Source organism: Myotis brandtii, unplaced genomic scaffold, assembly GCF_000412655.1.
Source record: "Myotis brandtii unplaced genomic scaffold, ASM41265v1 scaffold160, whole genome shotgun sequence".
Taxonomy (NCBI): Eukaryota; Metazoa; Chordata; class Mammalia; order Chiroptera; family Vespertilionidae; genus Myotis; species Myotis brandtii.
Window position 1 is genome coordinate 259,062 of NW_005355833.1, and position 24,740 is coordinate 283,801.

Below are 24,740 nucleotides of genomic sequence, written 5' to 3' on the forward strand. Positions count from 1 at the left end.
AAGATATCCTTTTCCTATAAAGTGCGTGTTTATATTCTTTGCCAGTGTTTGAATTGGGTTGACCTTATTGATTTGTAAGATTTTAAAATATATATTGTGGATATTAATTCTTTGAGAATTATGCGTGTTGCAATTATCTTCTCCCAGTCTGTGTTTTCCTTTTTCACATTGCTTTGCTAGTTCTGACATCCTGGCTCACAAAGAGGCAACGGGAATCATGTCAGAGGCTGACTCTGAGTCAGGAAGTAGGTCTACCTGCATCTCCAGAGCCCTGAATATAGCAGGCCCCTAGTAAATGTTTGGTGAGCATAATATCACTCACTAGGTAACTCTATCAGATTTGTCCAGCACAGAGCAAGGGCTCTTTGGAGATTTAACAAATTGAGTCACGGTTTTGCTGCACCATAAGAAAAGTCTCAGCGTCCAAGCAGAGAAATCATGAGGAGGACATCGTCATTGCTAAAAGAGCACTGGCTTTATGGAAGGCTTTCTGGCAGGGTGCCTATAAAGTACAAGTTGCTTTAACACAGAATTCAACTTATGCCCAGTGTTCCAGGAAACAAACTTGGGTCTCTAACAGGTGGCCCAGGCCTCTTGACATTCCTGTGAGCTCACAGTGGCACAGTGATTCTTCATAGTTTACGGACAGGCCAAGAAAAAGTAAATGTCTTGTCCAGGTCATACTGAAGGCAGGGGCCAGGGCAGAACTGGATCCCACATCCCCTGATCTCCATCTGATAAAAAGTTGGAGCAGTGGGTGTTTTAAAGGCAACAGACCCCTAAACTCTTAAATGTAGGTGAATAAGTGGAACCAGCTTAGGAAGAAACCTATTACCGGCTCAAAGCCAGGGATAAGTCCAAATATTTACATGTGTGTCCCTGGAATACGTGGCAAAAGAAGAAGGACAAAAATCATATCTGGAAGGACCTCTGAAGAGGACCAGGAATGAGAGCTTGCACAACTCAAAGGTCTGCTTGCCTGGGCTTGGAGCTCCCTGGGGGCAGGAGCAGGGTCTTACCCACCTCCACCTGCCCAGAACTTAGTGTACTGGCATATGGAAGGGGCTCAAGAAATGTCTACTGAATGAATGGATGTAAAAATAGATGGATAAATGGATGAACAAATGGATGTGTGCATAGATGGATAGATGATGGAGGAATAGATGAATGGACAGATGGATAAACTTATACATGGTTAGACAGATGGATGCATGGATGCATGGGTGGATGCATGGATGAAGAGATGGATATTTCACATCTGGAAGAAGCCATAGAGAAGGATTGGTCTCAACACAACCACTCACATATGCAGCCAAATCTGGAAATCCTGTCTTGTTGCTACAGCTATTCATAAAAAATACCGAGTGGCATAACTGCAAGAAATAATTGCTTCTAATTGCGCTGACTTATTCTGGCCATATAGTAGACATATTTTTATAACTTTATTAATTATTCAATTTGAGGCCTATTACCCAGCCTGCCAGGATGGGCTTTCCTTATTAGAGGGTGACAGATTCCCCAGTTCTGCGCTGCCTCTGCTGCTGCAGCACTGTTGGGCAGTTGCTGCCTGCCTTGGGGCCCTACCAGTGTCTCAGAACTGGAGATGGAGAGCACAGCTCCCTGAGAGGCAGGCTGGGAGTCAGAGGTCCCGGGACCAATAGATCCAGCTCCAGGTGCTCTGCATGGTCTGCCTCGTCTGGTCTGGCCAGGGAGGCAGAAAGGTGTCAGGACACGTCCAACGCAGCCTCTGTGGGTCACCCTCTTTCCCTGATCCATTTTTCATCAACTCTTAATCACAGTGGTCTCCCCCCATCCAATCTGCTTCCCACACGGTGCCCAGATGACCTGCCATATGTTATTTGAACACCTCCGGTCAGGGACAGGGGAAGAGAGCATGGGCCAGCTGGCCTGGAGGGACAAGGCAGGACTGGAGGTGTAAATCAGAGCCTGAAACCTCCCCTCTGTTCCTGTATCTGGGCCCAGATCTGGTCACAGGTTACTTGGGAGAAGAAACAGGAGGTGGTCCTATGAGAAGCAATGCAGACATAGATGATGCAAAATGTGCCTTCGGGGCTCCCCAAGGCCCATGGAGTAAAGCCCAAGCCCCTCGGGCTACTGCTGTAAGAGCACCATCCCACCTGGCCTGGCCTATCAGCGCAGCCGCTCCCACGCCTCCTCAGCAGCACCCTCTGCTTCAGCCACACGAGCCTGCTCCCCACTTAGTACCTTTGCTCATGTGAGTCAAGAATGCCCTCTCTTTCCACACCTGACCATCGAAGCTTCAAGCCTCATCCTTCTTTGAGCGCTGGCTCCACTGCCTTCTTAGCATCGTCCCCACTTTATGAGCTAGATGCAATCTCTGCCTTCTTCTGAAGGACCAACCTGACGCCTGGCCCACATTGCAATCCTTGCGAGCATGTGTCTGGGCAGCACTGATAGGTAAGGAGCTTTGGAAGAACAAGGGACATGGCTTCAAATTCTCCCAGACATCCAGCCAAGAGCCCCCACACTCTGCCCTAGTCCCAGCACCACCACTTGAGCATCATCTGAAAGAACAAACACTTGATAAAGGGGGAGAACACATCCACTGGACCCCACTTAGCACTGTGTTGAATGCCTGCACATGCTGGGCACCAGATGCCAGAGACAAGTAAGACCTCCTTCCATAGAGATGGTCTCAGGGGCTGGGGGCTGAGAAGGTAGCAAATATGCAATCAAATGATAATCCCCCAGGGAAGCGTGGACCAGCTGGTCATGTGCATACAGTCGAGGTCTGTGGGAATCAGGAAGCGTCACAGCAGAGGTGGCATCTGAGCTGGGCTTTGAAGGCAAAAGGGCAACGGGTCAGTGGACAGAGAAGGGCTGAGAGAGGGGAAGAGGAGTGGGGTGGGATGATGGGAAGTGAGGCTGAAAACAAGGCAGGCACCAGGCCCAGAGGGGTCTTGAAGGACTGATCAAGGAGCTGGGGCACTTCCTGGCAGGTAAAGGGGATCCGGGAAGTGACATGATCTAGTTTCCATCTTAACCACCTCCCTACCTCCCACTGATGGGAGGGGCTGGAGAGGGAAGGCAGAGAGCCCTGTAAAGAAGCATTAACCAGAGCTGCAAGTGCGGTCTCCGGAGAGTGGAAATCCTGATTCTGCTTCTCCCTAGCTGTGTGCCCTTGGGCCAGGTACTTCACCTTCCTGAGCCTCAGGTTTTTCATCTGAAAGATGGGGAAATAATAACGAACAATAACGAATAATGAGTGGGATAGCATGTATGGTAAGTGATGGCTATGAGTTAGGAGAGAAATCTAAGCTGACTTAGACTAAGCCAAGCCCAGACTTCCTGCCTTTCAGCCTCAAATGTCACCTCCTCCACAGCCCCGTGTTCCAGTTGACATGTGCCTCCGTGGAAAGAGCACAGCCTCTGGAACAGCCGAGTGAGTGACTCACTGTCCCTGGACCTCAGCCGCAACTGTGAAGTGGGTGGTAATCCCCACCTCACGGGCGGTGGGGCGGCAGGAAGACGAAATAAGCCCTTCACGTGGCGCCTGGCCCCCAGCAGGCCTGGGCTGACTGGGACTGACCTGAAAGTTCTTTAAGACGAGGCAGCTCTTGCAGAGCCCGACCTGCCATGAGCAGGTTCCTCCTGGCCCCAGAGGATGCACCCCCCACCCCCACCCCCCACCCCGCTCCCTGCAGGGCTCCAGGCTGCCCTCCAGCTGGCGGGGCAGGTGGGAGAGGTTCGTGATTCCCTTCTCTAAGGAGCTGTGTTTCCCATGGAGACCCAGCCCACGTGCCCACTCTGGAAGTGGAGGCCATGTGCATATGTGTGCGTGGGGGGCGGGGGGAGGTGGGCCCAGTGTCCTTTTCATGCCCGAGAGGAGCCGGGAGAGGTGTCAGCGCCAGTTGCCAGCCCCACACGATGACGCCAGCTTGGCTCCTGGCCCTGTGTTCTGCTTTTGTCAGATTCCGGGCGGTTCACTCACCCTCCTCCCTCTTCCCAGTTCTCGGGACTCCCTGTGTGTCATTTATTTATTAATTTTGCTCTCAGGGAGCAGATGGCCAGAGCAGAGCTGGCCAGAATGTACCTCCCATCGCTCCCCTGCCACAGTCCCCTTGAACACACAGCTCATGCAGACTCAGGCTACCCAATGTCCGTCTTTCTCAGGTAAAAACAACAACAACAACAACAACAAAACACTGACTGTCAGGATCGGATCCACCGGCTAGGGCCTTGCCCGACCCTGCTCAGATGGGACTGGCCCCAATCTCTCTCCTGTCTGAGAGGCAGGGGGCAGAGGAGGGAGGAGTGAAACCTCTGGCGGCTGCCCCAGGCCCCTCCTCCCCACGGCCTCCTTGGTTCCTTGGACCTAGGAAGGGAGCTCTCGGAAGGTCTTCCCTCCCTCCTGGTGGGCAGCATCACAGGAGTGTGACTCAGTCCGGGGGTAGAGATGGGTGGGGGACCAGCTGCCTTCAGTCCTGGGTACTGGGGTCTCCACGGGCTGCCCCAGCTCAGCCTCAGCCTCACCCCTACAATGGTCTGGGCCCTGTGAGGGCAGGGCACCCATGTCTGCTCTCTCTCTCGTTTCTCATTTTTCCAGGAAGAAAGAACTTCTAGAAGAGAGGACACAAAGCTCTTCGTGGCTTCCAGGGCACAGCCGAGGCCAGGGTGTCCCAGAAAGAGGGAGACGGGCTGGGAGAGGTGATGGCCGAGGGCGGAAGGAGGCAGAGAGGCCAGCAGATCCGTCCTCCTGCCGTTTTTCCCCTGCAGGACTCGGGCCAGGCTGAGTTGAGGTCTCTTTCAGCCTCCATCACCTGCTCCTCACAAGTGACTTGGTTCTCACAGTTCTTAGCCCCCTTCCTCTGTGTCCCGTGGAAAGAGTCAGACAGACCCAGTCCTGACACTCACCAGCTGTGGGACCCCAGGCACTCGCTTAACCTCTCTGTGCCTCAATTTCTTTTCTCTCTCTCTCTCTCTCTCTCTCCCTCTCTCTCTCTCTCTCTCTCTCTCTCTCTCTCTCTTGCCTCAATTTCTTAATCTCAAATGAGACCATAGCACATATCTGGTTCCTTCCTTCCTCCATGGCCCCCCCCCCCCCCCCCCCCCCCCCCCTTTCCTGAGCCACCCAGGTGCCCCTCCAGTAAAAGCCCCAGCCTCCTCTCTCCCTAGGCTCTTCCTCCTCCCTCTGCCCTGAACTGGTAGTTCTCGCTTCTGCTCGAGTTCCTGAGGATGGGGACTATGCCCTCCTCAACCCTAACCTCCCCCTGCAGCGCTGGACCCCGGCAGTGTTGGCGTCTGAGAAGTACTCGATAAATGTGCATTAAATGGAACTCAAGGGACAGAGAACATCAGCCAACTGGGCCTGTGGCCCGGCTATTGAATTCCTTTTTGTTCAAAATTAGAATTCTGAGGTGAAGAGCAATCCTCTGACGCACAGACCTTGAACAAGCATTTGTGCCGCATCCACAGCTCCCTTCTGTCCCCGTCACGGTGACTGCGCCCAGTGCGCGGTGCTGACACGGAGCCCACCAGCCCGGGGAGGCCCACGGGCACAGCAGATGCCGGCAGAAGGCGGCCCAGGCGGTTCTGCGAGGGCCGCGGGCTGGGCAGAGAGGAGCGGAGGACCAGCAAGTGTAATTGCTTTGTGGTGATTCATCTGAAGTCGCTTTAACCTTGACAACCGGCTCAGTGTAGTGAATAAAGAGCCCGAGAGAGCTGCAGCCTCGCCTCCTGGTTGGCAAGACGCCCCTCTGCACGCCCCCGCCCGGATGAAGCAACCCAGGGCTCACCAGGAGCCCCCACAGGGGGGCGGCGAGGTGTGAGTCATAAGGCTGCCCCCTCCCATGGCTGTCCCCTTCCCACTCCTCTTCCAAGTCCAAGGATAAAGAGAGAGAATCACCGTAAGGCCGCACATGCTGACAGTGGGGTGGGGGGTGGGGTGGTGGCAGAATGCCCTCCCAGAGGTCAGCAGAAAGGTCATCAGGGCCTTGATAAGGTGACATGATACTGGATTTTGACTTCCTAGAAACAGAGCATCATGGGATTTTAGAGCTGGAATAGCCACACAAACCTTCCTCTCATTTTACAGGTGAAACAACTGAGGCTCATGGAGAGGGGGGCTTAGCTAGGGTCACCCAGACAGAGGTGTGAAGCGAAGCCGGCTCCCCTGCATGTTATGACACAGGAGCTCCAGCCCTTTGGAGGCAGCATGGAACTGTGGGAAGAACACAAGTCCCGGGTTCTAATCCCAGCTCTGCCCCTTGTTAGCTGGGTGAATATCACAAGTTACTCCACTTCCCTGTGCTTGGGTTCCTTTGCTGGTGAAAGGGAGGTGACGCACATGACCACTCCAAGCACCTGCGCACAATGGGAGCAGGAATCCCCCTTCACCTTCCTTCTCAGACCCTGTGGCCCCCGCATGCTTCTTTCTGATCTCCTCCCTTCTCCTCTCTCACTGCTCGCGCTGGGCTCCTCACCAGGAAGGATCCCCAGAGCTTTGGCAGAGGCCCTTCCCAGCACATCTGCGTGGCTGGGCCCACTCTCGTCCCTGCTTGGCCCTGCCTGTCTCCTTTCTGACCCCCTCGGCTGCTCCGGGACAGAGGCAGGAACCCGGCTCACGTCCTATACCTTTGCTCTGCCCCCACGCCCTGTGCTGCCAGACTGTGCCGTCTCCAGTTCATCGGGAAGAAGTGTGTCCGAGCCCCTGAGATGGGGCTCTTCCCTCATGTACTTTCCAAGCCAGGCAGATGGCAAGGCTGGTCCCTCTGGAAGTCCCCAGTCCCAGCGCCCCCAGCCTGACCTCCAGGCCTGTGCAGAGAAGGCACCAGGAGCATCTGAAACCTTTAGGCCAGTGGTCGGCAAACCATGGCTCGCGAGCCACATGCAGCTCTTTGACCCCTTGAGTGTGGCTCTTCCACAAAATACCGACTTCTGCGCATGGGCCACGAAGTTTCAATCGCACTGTACGTGCGCGCCTGCACTTGGTATTTTGTGGAAGAGCCACACTCAAGGGGCCAAAGAGCCGCATGTGGCTTGCGAGCCTCGGTTTGCCGACCACGGCTTTAGGTCATCTGCACAAAAGTCTGTAGAACAGCTTGGCCTGTTTGCTTTGCTATAATGAGACCCACCTGCCCGGAAGACAACTCTAGCCTTGAACTCCAAGGGCAGCTGGTACGTGGCAAAGGCATGGGAGTCAGGAGACCCAGGATTAAGCTACAGCTCTGCCACCGCCTCCCTGGGTGACTGCGGGCAAGCAGTTTCCCTCTCCGGATCTCAGTTTGCCCACGTATAAAATGGAAGGACTAGACCAGGCAATTTCTGAGGTTCCTCTTAGATCTTGATTTCATGGTTTCAAGTTACATCATGAGGCCTCAGTGGCCAGGACTTTAGATTTGGGATATTAGACCATACTTCCTACCACTCCATTCAAGGAATGCGTGGAGCTAGGCTTTCATATACGTGAAGACGGCTCCAGGAAAACAGACCACCCAAGTCAGTGAAATGCAGGTCGTATGCGACTCAGCTCTCAGCTCTCGTAGGCCAGCACTGAGCATTGTGGGAAAGTGCAGAGGCCGTGGAACAGCCCAGATGAGGTAGCATGAGCCCCTATGCCCATCCTGAGCCCAGGAACCCAGGCACAGACACTGGGGGTACAAAAGACAGCCCAGCATGCTGGAGGGAAGACAGTCCCAGAAAATGCAGTGGGGAAAGGGCTTGAGCCCTGATCCCTCTCTAAACCATCCTTGCAAACAGTCGCCAGCTTTCGAAGGTCTAATTCTGGTTATGGTCTTCCTGCCTTTCCCACTGCTTCTCAAGCTTCACCCCTAAAATAACCCTGCCTCCAGGCATGCCTGATGGCATAGCCACAGAGGTCAACCAAAGGCTCACATTATCACATTTAAAAAATAAATGCTGCTCTAACTGGTTTAGCTCAGTGGATAGAGCGTCGGCCTGCGGACTGAAGGGTCCCGGGTTCGATTCCAGTCAAGGGCATATACCTTGGTTGCAGGCACATCCCCAGTAGGGGGTGTGCAGGAGGCAGCTGATCGATGTTTCCCTCTCAATGATGTTTCTAATTCTCTATCCCTCTCCCTTCCTCTCTGTAAAAAATCAATAAAATATATTTTAAAAAATAAAAATAAATGCCAATTCTACACTCAGTTCTATAACAAATCTGTATGTTTTAATATAAGAAATAATACTTAAATTACTTATCAGGTAACTAATGTGCCATTGCACACTGAAAAATGTAAACTCTATACTTTCTTTTTTAAAAAAACTCTATACTTTCAAAAATCATTAGCAGAAGTCTTTTCAACAAATGGTGCTGGGAAAACTTGATATCCATGTGTAAAAAGCTGAAGTTAGACCCCTACCTTATACCATGTGTAAATTTTAACTCAAAATGGATCAAATGCCATGTGCATGAGCTTAAACTATAAAACTCTTAGATAAAAACATAGGGGAAAGCTTTATGACATTGGATTTGGCAATAATTTCTTGGATATGACACCAAAAACACAGGCAACAACAAAAAATAGATAAGCTGGAATTTATCAAAATTAAAAACTATTAACAGAGTGAAAAGGCACCCCACAAAATATTTTCAATCATATATCTGATCAGGATTAAAATCCGGAACATATAAAGAACACATACAACTCAGCAGCAGCAACAACAACAAAACAATCCAATTTTTAAAAATGGGCAGATAACTTGAATAGACATTTCTCCAAAAAAGATACACAAATGGCCAAGCAAGCACCAGAGATGCTCAACATCACTAATCAACAGGGAAATGCAAATCAACACCATGGCGAGATCCCACTTTACACCCGTTAGGATGGCAATCACCAAAAACACAGAAAAGAGCAAGTGCTGACAAAGATGTGGAGAAATCAGAACCCAGTGCATTGCTGGTGGGAATGTAAATTGGTGTGTACACTGTGGGGAATAGTATGACGATTCCTTGAAAAATAAACATAGAATTATTATATAACCCACCAATCCACTCTGGGTATATCTCCCAAAAAAGCAGGGCCATAAAGAGATATTTGTACACCCATGTTCATAGCAGCATGATTCACAAGAATCAAAAGGTAGAAGAAATCAAAGTGTCCATTGACAGATGACTGGATAAACAATATGTGGTCTACCAGTGGTCGGCAAACTGCAGCTTGGCAAACGGCAGCTCATGAGCCACATGCGGCTCTTTGGCCCCTTTGGCCCCTTGAGTGTGGCTCTTCCACAAAATATCGGCTCTTCCACAAAATACTGACTTCTGCTCATGGGCCACGAAGTTTCAATCGCACTGTACTGCGCACCCGCACGTGGTATTTTGTGGAAGAGCCACACTCAAGGGGCCAAAGAGCCGCATGTGGCTTGCGAGCCCCAGTTTGCCAACCACGGGAGAGAATATTATTCAGCCTTATAAAACAAGGAGGTTCTGACACTGCTACAGCATAGACGAACCTTGAAGATATTATACTAAGTGAAATAAGCCAGTCACAAAGTGACACATATTTTATGATTCTTCTTATATGTGATACCTAAAGTAGTCAAATTCATAGACAAAAAAATAGAATGGTAGTTGCTTGTGGCTGGGGGGAGGTAGTCAAAGACAAAAAAAATAGAATGGTAGTTGCTTGTGGCTGGGGGGAGAGGAAATGGGAAGTTAGTGTTTAATGGGTACAAAGTTTCAGTTGGGGAAGATGAAACAGATTTAGAGATGGATGGTAATAATGGTTGCACAACAGCATAATTGTACTGAATACCACAGAACTGCACAATTAAAAATGGTTAAAATGATAAATTTTATGTTATGTATATTTTACCACACACAAAAGATTTCTAGCAAACACCCTAGGTCAAAAGCATTAATCCCAGGCTAGTTTAGGAGCGTGGGCCTATTTCTGAGCTGTTAAATGTTTTATTTGAATCTGCAAGAATAGCCAACAGCCAAGTCAGCCAGGGGTCCCACACACCATTCAAGATAAGAACACATTTGACTTGGCAGAAGCTACTCTTGGTGGTGTCCCAACTTGGTTCCTGCTGCCTTCATTACTCAGCCGGCTCTGCGGTCTGCCTCCTGCCCGGGGGGAGGGAGGCGCAGTTCCCACAGATAGTAAGACACTGTGTACGGAGCTTTTCTGTCCGGCAGCCTGTGTGTGCATGTGGATGAAACCAGTTTAGTGGAATCAAAGAATGTGAGAGATGGCAGAGAAATGGCGGGGAAGGGGTCTCTGTCATGTCTAACCCAGCCCTTCAGGGGAGGCCTGAGACCAAAACCAAAACATCATTCCATAGCCCAGAACCCACACTTCAAAGCACCATGGGAGGGGAAGCTGAGAAGCAGCACCCAAGAAATACAATAATTAAATAATACACTGAAGGCTTAAATTTCCAAGTTGATTCTTTGGTAACATTTATAAAAGTTAACAGGGCATATTTAATTTAGGAATTGGCTCACGTCCTTCTCCTTACAGCTGAAACCTCATAAATGAAATATACTGGATCACTGCCCAGCGCGGAAATAAAAGTTATGAATAATGTTTCTATCTCAATCATTGTCACTGCTTTAATATTCCTAATTACTTTAAAAAGCTAGATATTCAATATAGGAAAACTTTTTTTTCTTTTTATCTCCACTTGTGAGATTAGTGCAATTTAATAAGAGTCACTCTGTCGTCTTTATTCAGGGTAGACTGACATTTCATCCTTTTACTCTTCATTATTATATAGGATAGAGGTTTATGACCAAGCATGCAGCCACTCCATTTCCCCATATTGGTCCGTCTAACATCTCAGAATTACCCACAGCAGCTGATGTGTGTCCACCTACCAGGCAAATCAGCATCACCTCACCTCCTTTATGGAGCAGAAAGAAATTAGTTCAGGCCTTAAAGAAATTAAGCTACGGAGTTATACGTCTATAAGAGACTGAAAAGTCCCCCACCCCCATGCCAGCGCTGGATTCGTCCCCTTCGCAACCATCAGAGTCATAAATCCCTTGGCTGCCACAAAGGGCAGGGCAGGGGCAGGCAGTAGATGATGGATCTTTATAACCCTCCCTGCCACTTCCAGGAATTTAACCTAAGAAGAAATTTGGACAAGTGGGCACAGATTTATGCACAAGGAGAATTACTGCAGTATTTTTACACAGGGCCACGGCCCCTGATCCACGTGTCCAAAAATCTCTAGAAAGTCCATAGGAAATTTTTTTTAAGGTCGACACCAAATTTCATTTAGAAACAAAATCTCCATGGAACTGATTTGTGGTTGTAGCCACTAGATGTGATCAGTTACATGTCACTTCAGAAGAATTATTATATTTCATCCCAGGGTATTGCCCCACTGAGGGAATGTGTCATATATGATATAGTCACCATATACTTTTCTAAACTCTGAAAAAATATAAATTGTGAAACCAACAGGTCCCAAGGATCTTGGATAAAGGATGGTGGGCCTCAGATAGTGAAAAATCATGAAGAACCTAAATGCCCATCAATAAGAGACTGGTTAAATACTTTGGTAATGCACAGAATGAAAATCTATAAGGCCATTAAAAACTTGAAGGGGGAATTCATGTTTGTTGACAAGGAAATAAATACATGACATGAAGTGGAGTTAAAAAAAAGCAAGTCACAGAATAGCACATACATTTGATCTAAATAATCCACATTGTATCAGATCTAGCTCTCGGTGCAAATGTGTTCAGAAATAACAGGGAGGGCAAGCACCCAACTGCCAGAAGAGGTTGTGCCTGCGTGTGCGGGTTTAACCTTTTTGTCTACACTTTTGGTGCCATTTGAATTTTCTTTTTAACATGAACAGGTATAATTTTAGAATCAGAAAACAACAAGAATGCCCGGCCGGCGTGGCTCGGTGGTCGAGCATTGACTTATGAACCAGGAGGTCACGGTTCAATTCCTGGTCAGGGCACATGACTGGGATGGGGGCTCGCTCCACAGTGTGGGATGTGCAGGAGGCAGCCAACCAATGATTCTCTCTCATCATTGATGTTTCTATCTCTCTTTCCCTCTCCCTTCCTCTCTGAAATCAATAAAAATATATTTAAAAAAAGAAAACAACAAGAATGATGCTTTTGATTCAACAAAAATGAAAGCTTCCCTGCAAGGGTGTCACCTGCATAGACATGTCTATGGACAGATCCCACTCAGAAGTCTCCAGAGACACACACTGCTCTGATTGGAACACCACCCCCACGAACACAGGCCTCACAAAGACCCGAAGGCACTGCGGAGCACACGCAGGCCGACAGGCGTCCACCGGCACAACAGCCAACAGCTTCAAGCTGCTGGGAGTAAACCCAGTCACAGTGTGCCCCATGGCCGATTCCTCTATCGCCAGAACAATATCTCAGGGCCACAGCTTTCAAGCAGATCCTTCCTTCCCTGTGAGCACCTACGTCTTCTAATCCATTTCAACCTAAGGCTGTATTAATAGAGGCTGAGCATCTAGAAGGAAGGAGAGCATAACAATTGTCTAGGTTTAGGACACACGTTTTTGCTTGACTAACAGCCCCAGTTTTACTATTTCCTAGCTGTGTGTTGGTTGATGGTTGCTTAACCTCTCTGTGCTTCAACTTTCTTATCCGTAAAAGAGGGCTAATAATAAACCCTACACCATAGATTTGTTGTGGAGACTAAATGAGAAGATAAAGTGCCTAGTGCAGAGTAAAATTCAGTAAATAGTACTCATCTTTATTATTATTTTTTTCATACAAGCCTGCACTTATATGGCCAGACCTAGAAATAATAGTTTAAAAGGAATAAAGGCCAGACCTAGAAGTAATAATAGTTTAAAACAGTGGTCGCCAACCTTTCGGACCTTCTGGACTGCCAGTGGTCCGCGGACCACTGGTTTAAAAGGAATAAAGGCCACAGACAGTGGAGAGAAACCAGATGGGTAAGGCAGTTCAGGCCATGTCATGTGAGAAACAAAGGAGCTTAGAGAATAAAGACTTGGGGGAGGGAAGTGATCACTATCTTACAATATTTGAAAGGCTGATCCATGGAAGGGGACTCTGGTTTCTTCTATGTGGCCTCAGTGGCTATTATCAAGTGCTCTGAGATGACCACCTTTCCATACACAGTGGCCTTGTCCACTGAGCTCCTTGGAAGAAATTCCCACATGGCAAGGAGGGTCATGGCTGCTCTGGCCTTTATCATGAGTGAGAACCAACTGGTAGAAGCTAGAGACAGATTTCCACTCAAGAGAAATGAAAACTTCCCAATAGTCAGAATGTGCTTCCATGGGAGGCAGTGAGCTCCTTGTTAATGGGGGGATTCAAGAAGTTGGAAAGCTCATGGCAGGGCATCTAAACAGTCACTGCTCTGAAGGATTTTGAGAGTGAGACTCTGTGAATTCCCTTCATTCAATGCGGCTATCCCTCAAAACAGGGTTGGAATGTGTCCTTTAGGACTTCCTATGGACTTAGTAGTACATGCCTTTGAGTACACCCAGGGGTGGTGGCTCTTCGACCCTTGAGGGTGGATTTATTGAGAAAACAGCTGTGGCTGCTCAGCACCAAGTCTGATGACTGATTTGAGGGTGAAGAAATTGGGGAGCCCTGTTTTGTAATATAAAGTAACAAGGCTGTTTCCCTACGTGCTTGATAAACTCACTCCAGAGGCAAAGTTTACTCTAAACCGCCTGGTCCTGTTCGTCGAGTGCTGCCTTCATTCTAGTTCCTTCCCCAGATCGGAAACCCTGAGAGGCCCATGCCTGAAAAACCCTCCAGGGCCTGCTCCCTGCCCAGCACAGTCCAGCACATCATAAGCACCAAACACACTGGTACCGAATGGTGATTTATATGCACTCGGGGCCCCTGGGACTCAGGATGTATTTCAGCCTCCATCAGGCTGCCCTTGACATTATAATCCAGCAGCAGCAAGCAGATCTGTCCCAGCAGAGCTCACCTAATCCAACTTAGATAGTTCTTCATCAAAGATTCATTGTAAGAAAAATTACACAAAACAGAACACGGACAAGGGGGGAAAAGCTCTCAGGTATTTCAACCAGCATGTTTCCTGTCGTCCACAGAAAGACTGGTTGAGCACACTCCGTTAACTCGCGTGTCCCTCAGGTTTACCCTTCATTGTCTGGAGGAGTCCCTGGCCCTGTCCTGTCTCAGTGCGGCACACCTCAAAGCGGTGAAACTGACGGGAGAAGGTGCCCCCCCCACCCCAGTCACCAACACATTGGAGAGTCTTTTGAACCCAAATGGACCTTGGACTCCCTGATCCGAGATAACCACCCAGGCTCAAAACAAAAGCACACCCAGCCTTGCTTTGGTCAGTATGCTCTCATGTACCAGGCAGACACGGAGGCTCCAGGAAAGGCCTTTAGAAAAAAAGGACCATAATTAGATGTTTCCACCCCAGCAGAGAGTGAAAAGAGACAAAAGCACCACATTGGGCCACCCAACATTCCCTCTCCATGTTTTCACCACCACTGTAGTCACCATGGGACAGTGGCTTCCAAAGATGGGTCAATAATGGGGCTGGATCCCTAATGGATTAGCTTAGCTATGTGATCTACTCAAGTCACAATAAACAGGAAAGTCACTCTACCCCACCTCAAACAGGAAGAAAATGGGCTTCAACACTATCAAGCCCTCTTTGAAAATCAAGTAAGACCATGTCTTAACCAATCATGGATTGCAAGATGCACCATTGGAAAGGGGGTCAGTTGTAAGTATTTAGGGGAAATCAGCCAGAAGGGAAGGATTTGCAAAGGACTCCCCTGAGCAGCTGTTATGAATACCCATCCTCTCATTGGCCAGCCCCACAGTGGAGACAATGTCCTGTGTGTCACTTGATCAGTCCCAAGAGCATCCACCTCACTCCCTGCTCACCAGGAAGCCTTCCCCAGAGAGATGGGAAGCACAGGTACCTTCCCCTACAAGTGTCCCGTTCTCCTACCTTTGGACAGAGGCATCCCAGTGCCCACCAGGCTCATGAGTCAGTCCCCTGAGCCTCTATGAGCACCCACAAAACTAAGCCTTTGGACCAGCAAAACTAAGGACCAGGCCTTGACCACAGTGAATTCCTGGGTCTGCACCTCAAGGTGTTTTATCAAAAGTCAGAGTTGTACAGATGACACCACAATCCCCACACATACACATACAACACACAATGCTGCTCCAGAACTCCACAAACCGTTACCCCCACGCCCCTCACACCCTCTCCTCCACGTACCATCATGCACCAAACTGCAGGTAGGCCTTTCCCCTGATGCCCGCGCTAGCCCAGGCAGCTGCAGCCCAACACGAATAATTCAGCCTGTACTCAGCCCAGGCCCTCCTGAGCCAGAGCCAGGGGCCATCCAACCCTCAAAGACCCCAGACTCACCGCTGGAGCAGTCGGGTCCTCCCCAGCCAGGCTCACAGTGGCAGGTGTCGGGGGAAACACAGCGGCCGTGCACGCACTCCTCCGTACACAGGGCTACGGGGCGGGAGAGAGGGAGGAAGAACAGGAACAGACAATGAAAACCAACCATCTGGTCAAGGAGCATAAACCACTTTACAATGACTCCCCCAGGCCCATGGATGTGCCGAACGCATCACTGGCGTTGGAGAAAACTCAAGCCACCCCAGACCTCAGCTATTTAATTAACTCCGAAATGCATCCCACAAGAGTGTGCTTCATCCCAGCCTTGTTTCTGAGATGAAACCCAAGCCTGAAGAATGGCAGCCTTGGTGGCTTTTCAAGAATGTCTTCTCCAAGGCTTAACACTCGGAGACTCTCCATGAAGCCCAACCCCTCCATCCACACCCTTGCTCTTTCCCCATCTGCTCAGGAAATGACCTGTCACACCCATCATTTGCTTTCCCCAATTGCTTTCTGCCATGAAATCTATCAGGCTACTTGAAAAGAATGGGTTCCTCTCCTGCTTCCCCCATCTTTCGGCCCTCCTCCCCAAATGTCCCTATTTTTGAGGCTCTCAAATGTCAGCAAATCTGCAAAGTACACAAATGCTGAGGAAAAGGCAACTGCTAATTATAAGAAAGTAATTAAGAAAGACATCCACGATAATGATAATTGTAATTAGGAGGTGCCTGGCAATGTTTTATCAGGCAGTCAAAAGCTATAGCCTCCTGAGCTGGGAAGCAACAACGGCGAAGTTTCCATCAACTACTCCAGCGCGGAGATGGCTTATTGGCAGTACTTTGAGGCAGGGAGAGATTACTGCTCTCTTCCTCTGACCTCCACATTTCCTCAAGGTCATTTGCTCCTGAGAGATCTGCCCCACCATCTAAGCCATCAGTGAAGGATTACAGAAGACCCCATGGCCACCCCCGCCAATTGTGTGAGCTTGGGAAGTCAGCAGCTACCACCAACCCTGCCCGTTTCGTAGGAGGGAGCTAGATGAAGCACATTCTTCGGACAAGCAGCTAGCGCCCTTCTCTCTGCCTAGCACTGGCCTGGGGCAGCAGGTGGCCCCGATCATAAAGGCTGTCCCTGAGCTACAAACACCCCCCTGCTTCCACATCCACTGCCTGGCTTGAGAACCCACCAAGAAGTTAGACAACAAAGCCCATTTCATGTTGGTGTGGTGTCCTCTGGCCCCTCCTAAACACAGATGCTGACCCTGACGCTGTTGCCTTAGCTTTGGCCAGGCCTCCAGGCACGGCAGACCCAGAAGAGCCACTTCAGATGCCCCCTGGTGAGTGGTCTGCAGTCAGCTTGTCCTCTGTGAGAGCCCTGGCACCAAAGTCCTCATGGGTACAAGTGGCTTTGGGCAGAGTTCCGGTTTGTGTTGAAGACTTCCACAGCCCCTCACTTGGAGCTCCGGGACCTACCAGCTATCCTACTTCTTGCTGGGGAAACCGGCCGGACCCTGACTCCAGCGACCAGCTCCTCTTAGAATAGCGGTTCTCAACCTGTGGGTCGAGACCCCTGTGGCGGTCGAACGACTCTTTCACAGGGGTCGCCTAAGACCATCCTGCATATCAGATATTTACATTATGATTCATAACAGTAGCAACATTACAGTTATGAAGTAGCAACAAAAATAATTTTATGGTTGGGTCACAACATGAGGAACTGTATGTATTTAAAGGGCCAGAAGGTTGAGAACCACTGTCTTAGAACTACATGAGCTGCTCACCCGGCTGCTAACAAGACCCCAGCTGGTCATCCCTGCTGCCCTGGCTCCCCGGGCTCCCTCCAGACTTTCCAAACAAGCTCGAATGGGTCAATGTTCCCAATATATGCTGGACACCATGTGTCCCTCCCCACCCTCTGGCTGGGCCCAGCCAGCTCCCAGCTCTGGCCTCAGCTGCTCCCTCTTCCCTCCATCTCTCACTCCCACCGGCTGAGGTCCCAGCATGCTCCACAGCTGGGCCCCTCTGCCTTCCAGCAGACCCTTCCCATCAGCCTGTCAGATTAGCTCATGACACCTCCCCCTGCTTTCTGATCAGAAAGCAACTCTTTGATCCCTGGGGGTTCTGTCAGGTGTAGAGAGGGCAGTGAACCTACCAAGTGTCAGAGAAAATCATGCCCAACCCCGTCACTGTAAACATGGAGAAACTGAGGCCTCCGTGCCCTGGCCTCGTGGACATATGTGGCTTCTTGGCCAGGGAGGAAGGGGCTTGGGGACGAGGCTCCTGGGGACAGAGGCCTGTGAAGGCAGAGGGAGATGAGAGGTGCCCAAGACCACGGGGCCTTCACATGTCACCCAGATGGGAGTCCTCCCCTGCCCAGAAGCCTCAGGGGCTGGGGGAGCCGGTCCAGAGGGAACAACATAGGGGTGCTGTGGTTGACCCCCAGGAGGGTGAGAGCTGGAGAGAGAGGACAGAGGAGCATCTACAGGGTGGGGCTGAGAAGGGGGCTCAGAGCTGCTCAACGGAGGGACTGGGGGGCGGGGATCACCAGCACCCTACCAACCCTCGCCTTTCTCTGACCCTAAAAACCTGACCTCTGACCCACCTCCTGCGCCCCCCCCCCCCCCAGCTGGAAGTGAAGGCCTTCAGCTCACTGAGCAGGCTCCACTCCACACTGCCTCTTCCCTCGGGCCCTCCCCAGCTCAGCCCTGTACCCAGCACACTGAGGACTACGCCCCACAAACCCTTGGCCTGACTCCATGTGGTCCCTCCGGACCTCATTATCCCTCTCCCCTCCTCCCCCTGGTATTATGCCTGGGCTATTTGTTTGTCGAAACCTCAATCCATTCATATTTCATAGGTGTTGTTTAGACAGTGCTGTTTGAGGCATGAAATATTGATAGTAAATGCCCAGGCTCAGATGGCCAGATTTGGCATTTGGGCCACTGTGTGTTAGTGTACCTGGCGGGGACAGACTGAGATGGGGGTGCTGCAGGGAGAGTCTCCTGAGGAGGGGTGGCTGGAGGTGAGACCCATGAGCCTGGCGCTGGGTGGCTGACTCCCACGCCAGAGCTCTGGGGTTACCCAGCAGGGGCAGCCCCTCTACAGAGGGCAGGGACTTATATAGCAACTGCTCCTAGAGCATTCTCTCTGACTCCAGCTCCCACCCCCACCAGCTGACCCCCTAAGTGGGGCTGAGCCTGCCACCCTGATCTCCCTCTTCTCTGCTCCTGTAACTCACAATGGGTGCATTTGGTTGATCCCTCTATCCTTTACTTCACAGACATCTGCTGCTCGTGACAGACTGTGTGACTGAGGCCAGGCCCTCTCCTGGCCCCACTGAGAAATGTGAACTACTGCTCTCTCAGCTTCCCCCAGTCTACTGTCCTGCCTTGGTCCTCCTCCCAACACCCCAGGTGCCACAGGCATTTTTAGCGAGAAACAGCTTGGTATCATGGTTAAGAGCACAGTCTGCACCCAGAAAGCCAGTCTGGACCCAGCGATGCTACTTAGTAGCTCTAGACCGTGGGCCAATTACTACCCTCTCTGCGTCAGTCCCCATCTGTTCAATGGGGGACAGTGACAGGACCGGCCTCAGGCTGCGTGTGAGGATGAAAGGAGTTGACAAAGGACCCAGAGCAGTGCCTGGGGTATATACAGGAAGTGCTGTATGAGTCTTGCTGTTATTCTCTGTAGGGTGTCCTCAGACCTGGGGGAGGGTCCTTGCGATGGCTGAGCCCCTTTTATCCTTCACATGTAGGTCATCTCCCTCTCTCTCACCTTTCACTCAGGTCCTGGACACACGGGGTAGGCTGTAGGGACCTACTGACAGACCACTGGTTGGGGATGGTGTGAAGGGCAGTTCCAACGCTACCCCTGGTGGAGAGGCCAGGGTAAAAGATGAGCTAAGCTACAGCTACAATTATAGGACAATAAGCAAGTACTTAATCTTCCATGCCTCAGTTTTTTCATCTGTAAAATGGGGACAATAGTACAGTCATACATCACACAACAATGTTTCAGTCAATAACAGATTGCATATATGACAGGGGTCCCATAAGATTACATAGTGAAGGGTTTAGCAGAAGCTTTTGCCAACTCTAACAAGCCTCTTTAAAAGTTTGAAAACAGCCCTGGCCAGTGTGGCTCAGTTGGTTAAGCATCATCCCCGTGCAACTGAAAGCTGGCCGGTTCAATTCCCAGTCAGGGCACATGCCCAGGTTTCGGGTTTGATCCCCTGTCAGGAAGCAACCCATCAATGTTTTTCTCTCACATCGATGTTTCTCTCTCTAAAATCAATAAGAACATAATTTAAAAAATAAATAAAAGCTTGAAAACATGGTCCCCAGCATTAAACGGTTTTCATTAAAGAGAGAAATGTTCATGATACATTATCTGCTTACAAGCAAATTTATTAGAAAGAAAGAAAGAAAGAAAGAAAACAAACTGAGCAAATCACCATGGATATGTTTCTGAAAAGAGTGACACCTCCCCCAAGAAGAGCCTGAGGCAGGTCCTGCAGGAGGTGCTCCCGAAGAAGGCACTGTTATCACAGGGATGCCAGCTCCATGCACATCACTGCCCCTGAAGACCTTCCTGTGGGGAAGATGTGCAGGTGGGAGACAGTGATATTGATGATCCTGACCCTGTGTAGGCCTAAACCAGTGATGGCGAACCTATGACACGTGTGTCAGAGGTGACACGCGAACTCATTTTTTTGGTTGATTTTTCTTTGTTAAATGGCATTTAAATATATAAAATAAATATCAAAAATATAAGTCTTTGTTTTACTATGGTTGCAAATATCAAAAAATTTCTATATGTGACACGGCACCAGAGTTAAGTTAGGGTTTTTCAAAATGCTGACACGCCGAGCTCAAAAGGTTCGCCATCACTGGCCTAGACTAATGTGTGCGTTTGCATCTTAGCCTTTAACAAAAAAAGTCTGAAAAGTGGAAACAAAAAATTTAAGTAGAAAAAAAATCTTATAAAGATATAAAGAAATAAAATATTTTGTGCAGCTATACAATGTGTTTGTGCTTTAAGCTGTTATTACAAAACAATTGAGAAGCTAACAAATTTTTAAAATGTATAAATTTAAAAAGTTACAGTCAAAAAATGGGCAAAGGACCTAAATAGACACTTCTCCAAAGAAGACATACAGAAGGCCAAGAGACGTATGAAAACATGCTCAAAGTCACTAATCATCAGAGAGATGCAAATTAAAATGACAATGATGTATCACCTCATACATGCCAGAATAGCTACCATCAATAAATCAACAAATGACAAGTGCTGACGAGGATGTGGAGAAAAGGGAACCCCAGTACACAGCTGGTGGGAATGCAGACTGGTGCAGCCATTATGGAAAATAATATGGAGTTTCCTCAAAAAATTAAATATGGTACTGCCATTTGACCCAGTGATCCCACTTCTAGGAATATACCCTAATACACCTGAAATACCAATCAGGAAAAAATATATACACCTCTATGTTTTAGCAGCACAATTTACAATAGCCAAGATCTGGAAACAGCCCAAGTGCCCATCAGTAGATGAGTGGATACAAAAGCTGTGGTACATTTACACCATGGAATACTATGCAGCAGTAAAAAAGAAGGATCTCTTACCATTTGAGACAGCATGGAGGGACCTGGAGAATATTATGCTAAGCAAAATAAGCCAGTCAGAGAAAGACAAGTATCACATGATCTCATTCATATGTGGAATCTAATGAACAAAATAAACTGATGAACAGAATAGATCCAGAAACATAGAAGCATGGAACAGACTGAACCTCAGAAGGAAGGCCAGGGAGGGTGGGTGGATGGGCGTGATTAACTGGGCAACTTATATGCATCTATGCATAGCCCATGGACACAGACAATAGCGTGGTGAAGGTCTGGGAGGGGCAGGTGCAGGGTAGAAGGAATCAATGGGGAAGGAAAAAAATGGACATCTGCAATATTTTCAACAATAAAGATAAAAATGTTTAAAAATTACAGTAAGCTAAAAGCAATCTATTACTAAAGAAAGAGAAAATTTTTTTGTAAATTTAGTGTAACTATGTGTACAATGTTTATGAAGCCCACAGTCGTGTGCAGTACTGTCCTAGCCTCCACAGTCACTCACCACTCACTCATGGCCTCACCCAGAGCCACTTCCAGTCAGTCCTGCAAGCTCCATTCATGACAAGTGCCCTGTATAGGTGTGTCGTCTTTTATCTTTTGTGCTTTTTTTTACTGTACTTTTTCTGTGTTTGGGTATCTTCAGATACATAAATACCATTGCGCTACAATTGTCTACAGTATTCGGTAGAGTAACATGCTGCACAGGCTGGTAGCCTGGGAGCAAGGGGCTATTCCACACAGCCGAGGTGTGCAGTGGGCTGTACCATCTAGGTTTGTGTAAGTGCACAACGATGTTCACACAACGATGAAATCACCTAAGGACACATTTCTCAGAACGTATCCCTATTGTCAAGCAATGAATGACTGTACCTACTCCATGGGTTGTTGCAAAGATTTAATGAAACAATACATGTGAAGTGCTTAGACCAGTGCCTGGCACACAGAAGTGCTCAATGAGCATAAGTGCTATTATTATTTCTCCCCCACACACACATACACACACTCTCTCACTATGGGGTCTTGACTTGATGTCTAGGACAGCTAAGAGGTGCTACCACTTATCTCAGCGTCCACTTATCTGCACTACCATTCTCAGCATGTACTGAGTGCCAGGCCTTGGAGCTTTCACACATGCTGCCTCAACCCCTGTCATAGGCCATCCCAGGTCACCGTGAGGGAGTTGCTGGGTCAGCACCTGTCTCTCCCTTGAAGATCTCCAGCCCCTGAGGGACAGAGCCACTTCCTACTTGGCCTTTTTAAGCCCTCATGCTTCCCGGTACATAGGTGCTCATTACTTGTGGGCCACAGGGAGAGAGCCACCTGTGCCAGAAGAGACACCAAAATACACGTGAGCAGGGAGTGGCTGTCTCCCCGAGCTCAGCTTCAGAGCTCAGTCACAGAAAAGCCACCAAACCTCTGCACCTGCCCCTTTGCTCAGGCTGTTCCTGGCCTGTGGAACCAGGGGGCTGGGGGACCTGAGGGATGGTGGTGCGGGTGCAGCAGAACAAGCTCAGCTGTGGTGTGAAGAGACCTGGGCTTGCGTCTACCAGCATCGAGCTCAGTGCTATCGAGCAACTCCCCTTCCTCTCTGGGCCCTGCGACTCTAAATCAAGACTAAGCCAGATGAGGCCTGAAGTCCCACTGAGCTAAGAATCACCATGCACTGCCAACCCGCCCATCCCTCCAGGAAATGCCTGGATGGCCACCATGGCTCTAGTCCCACCTCCTGTCCCCCCAATCCCATCCCCTTTCTATGGCCTAGTAAACCTCTCCTCTTGACACAGGGACTCCTGGCTTCTGTCCTGGATTAGAGGAGCCAGGAGAACGGAGTGCGGATTCAGGCTCTGTACTACCAAACATACAACTCTGGGTATTTCTCTCTCGACTGTAAAACAAGGACATTGGAACACATCATCCTTAAGGCTCCTTCGACTGCTGACACCCATGATGCTCCTAGGGCTGCTCTGGCTCACCATGTCACCTTACGGCAGCTGGAAGCTTAAGATGCTTCCATTGGGCTCCCCAACCTGGGCCACCTGAGTCACCAAGGCCAGATACAGCCTCCGTCACCCATCGCCACCAAGAAGGTAGGAGGGCACAGCCACCCTAGTTTGCACATTAATGAAAGTGAAATATTTTCCCACTAGAATCCCCTAATCCACATGAGGTTCCCTCTGACTGGCCAAACCCACAGAAGCCTCCTTCTCCTCTGAATCCCATGGTACTCTCTGGGGGAACACAGCACACTTTGTCTCCTGCCACATCCCCCTTTAGCATGGGTTCATCTAGTCTCTCCAACTAGAGTCAACCTTCCTAGTGCCACGACCCTTTAATACAGTTCCTCATGTTGTGGTGACCCCAACCATAAAATTATTTTCGTTGCTACTTCATAACTGTAATTTTGCTACTGTTATGAACTGTAACGTAAATAGCTGATATGCTATATGTGTTTTCCAATGGTCACGACCCACAGGTTGAGAACCGCTGAAGTAGACTGTGAGCTCCTTGAGGGTAAAACCAGAATCTTCAACATCCCCGATCTCCTCGTGAGCCATGACTCACAGATACTCTGTGTGGGTCTGATGGTGATCCCTCTGAGTACCTGTGCTCTGGCAAACTCGGGGAGAAGACTCAGGAAGCAGAGGGTGTGGACACACGACAGGTTGGGGCTTGGGGGATACTGTGTAGCCTGGAGAAGAAAGCATTGGGTGGGGGCCAGGTCACAGCCAGCTGACAGGCTGAAAGCAAAGTGGAAGCCACTCTGTCCCACACAGAACAGAGACCCACGGACGTACATGGCAAGGGGGCAGATTTCAGTCTAACCCAAAAGCAAGACTTCCTAACACCAGAATGGGTTCAGTAGTTCACAGGGCTGATTCCACAGGCAGGGAGCAACCCATCACTGGTAACACTCAAGCGGAGCACAGAGGACCTACAGATGCTGGAGGGCAGCGGCCGGCAGGCTGGCCGTGACTCCCAGGCCCAACCCCATTGGCTGCCCACTGCTATGTTTTGTTGGAGCACAGCCAGGCCCATTCATTTACATAATGTGCATGGCTGCTTTTACACTGCAAGGATAGAGCTGAGTTGTTGCCACGGAGACTGCTGGTCAGCAAAGCCTGAAATATTTACTATCTGATGCTTTATGGAGCCTCCTGCGCTAGAGGTTTCCTGGTTTGATGAAAAAATCGGACTATGAGACATTTCAGACCCCTTCTCCCCTTCTATTCATGTATCATTTACTCATCATCCATTATGGTCAGAAGCTCAAAATGTGCGTAGGAAATGCTGATGACACCGGTCTCCTTTCTAAAGTGTCCGCCTAAAGGGACAGGGGCCGTCAAGCCGGGGGCATAACCTTCAGCGGCCACAAATGCTCACCTGGCACTTTATTGCAGACCTCTCCTTCCCCCGGGGCTGGGGACAAGACATACGGATGATTTCGTGACCACTGTGTTATAATCGATGGTCTTGTTCGATAGACACTAGTAAAGAAGTGTATGAAAAAGAGACCAAATGATACATCCTTTCTCTTTGCTCAGCACTGAGATGCCATGGCCCCATTTCATTCTTGAGGCAGGTATTTTCACTACTCCACTTAGAGAGAGGACTCCAAACCACAGAAAGGACTGAACAACTGCAAATTCTCATTGTGGCCAAGGGGCTGCGCTAGAACCGTGTTTCTCAACCTACTACTCCACTTAGAGAGAGGACTCCACACCACAGAAAGTGGCCAAGGGGCTGCGCTAGAACCGTGTTTCTCAACCTCATTT

The 24,740-nt window shown here is 49.4% G+C and overlaps 1 protein-coding gene across 1 annotated transcript in view; it reads right to left on the reverse strand.

Annotated features, from left to right (window-relative positions):
* Positions 1–24,740, reverse strand: part of MEGF11 (multiple EGF-like-domains 11) — a 270,798-nt gene that overhangs the window by 168,592 nt on the left and 77,466 nt on the right. Inside the window, exon 5 of the mRNA XM_014536317.1 lies at positions 15,363–15,455. Coding sequence (XP_014391803.1) covers positions 15,363–15,455 — 93 coding nt within the window. The remainder of the gene's footprint in view (positions 1–15,362; positions 15,456–24,740) is intronic.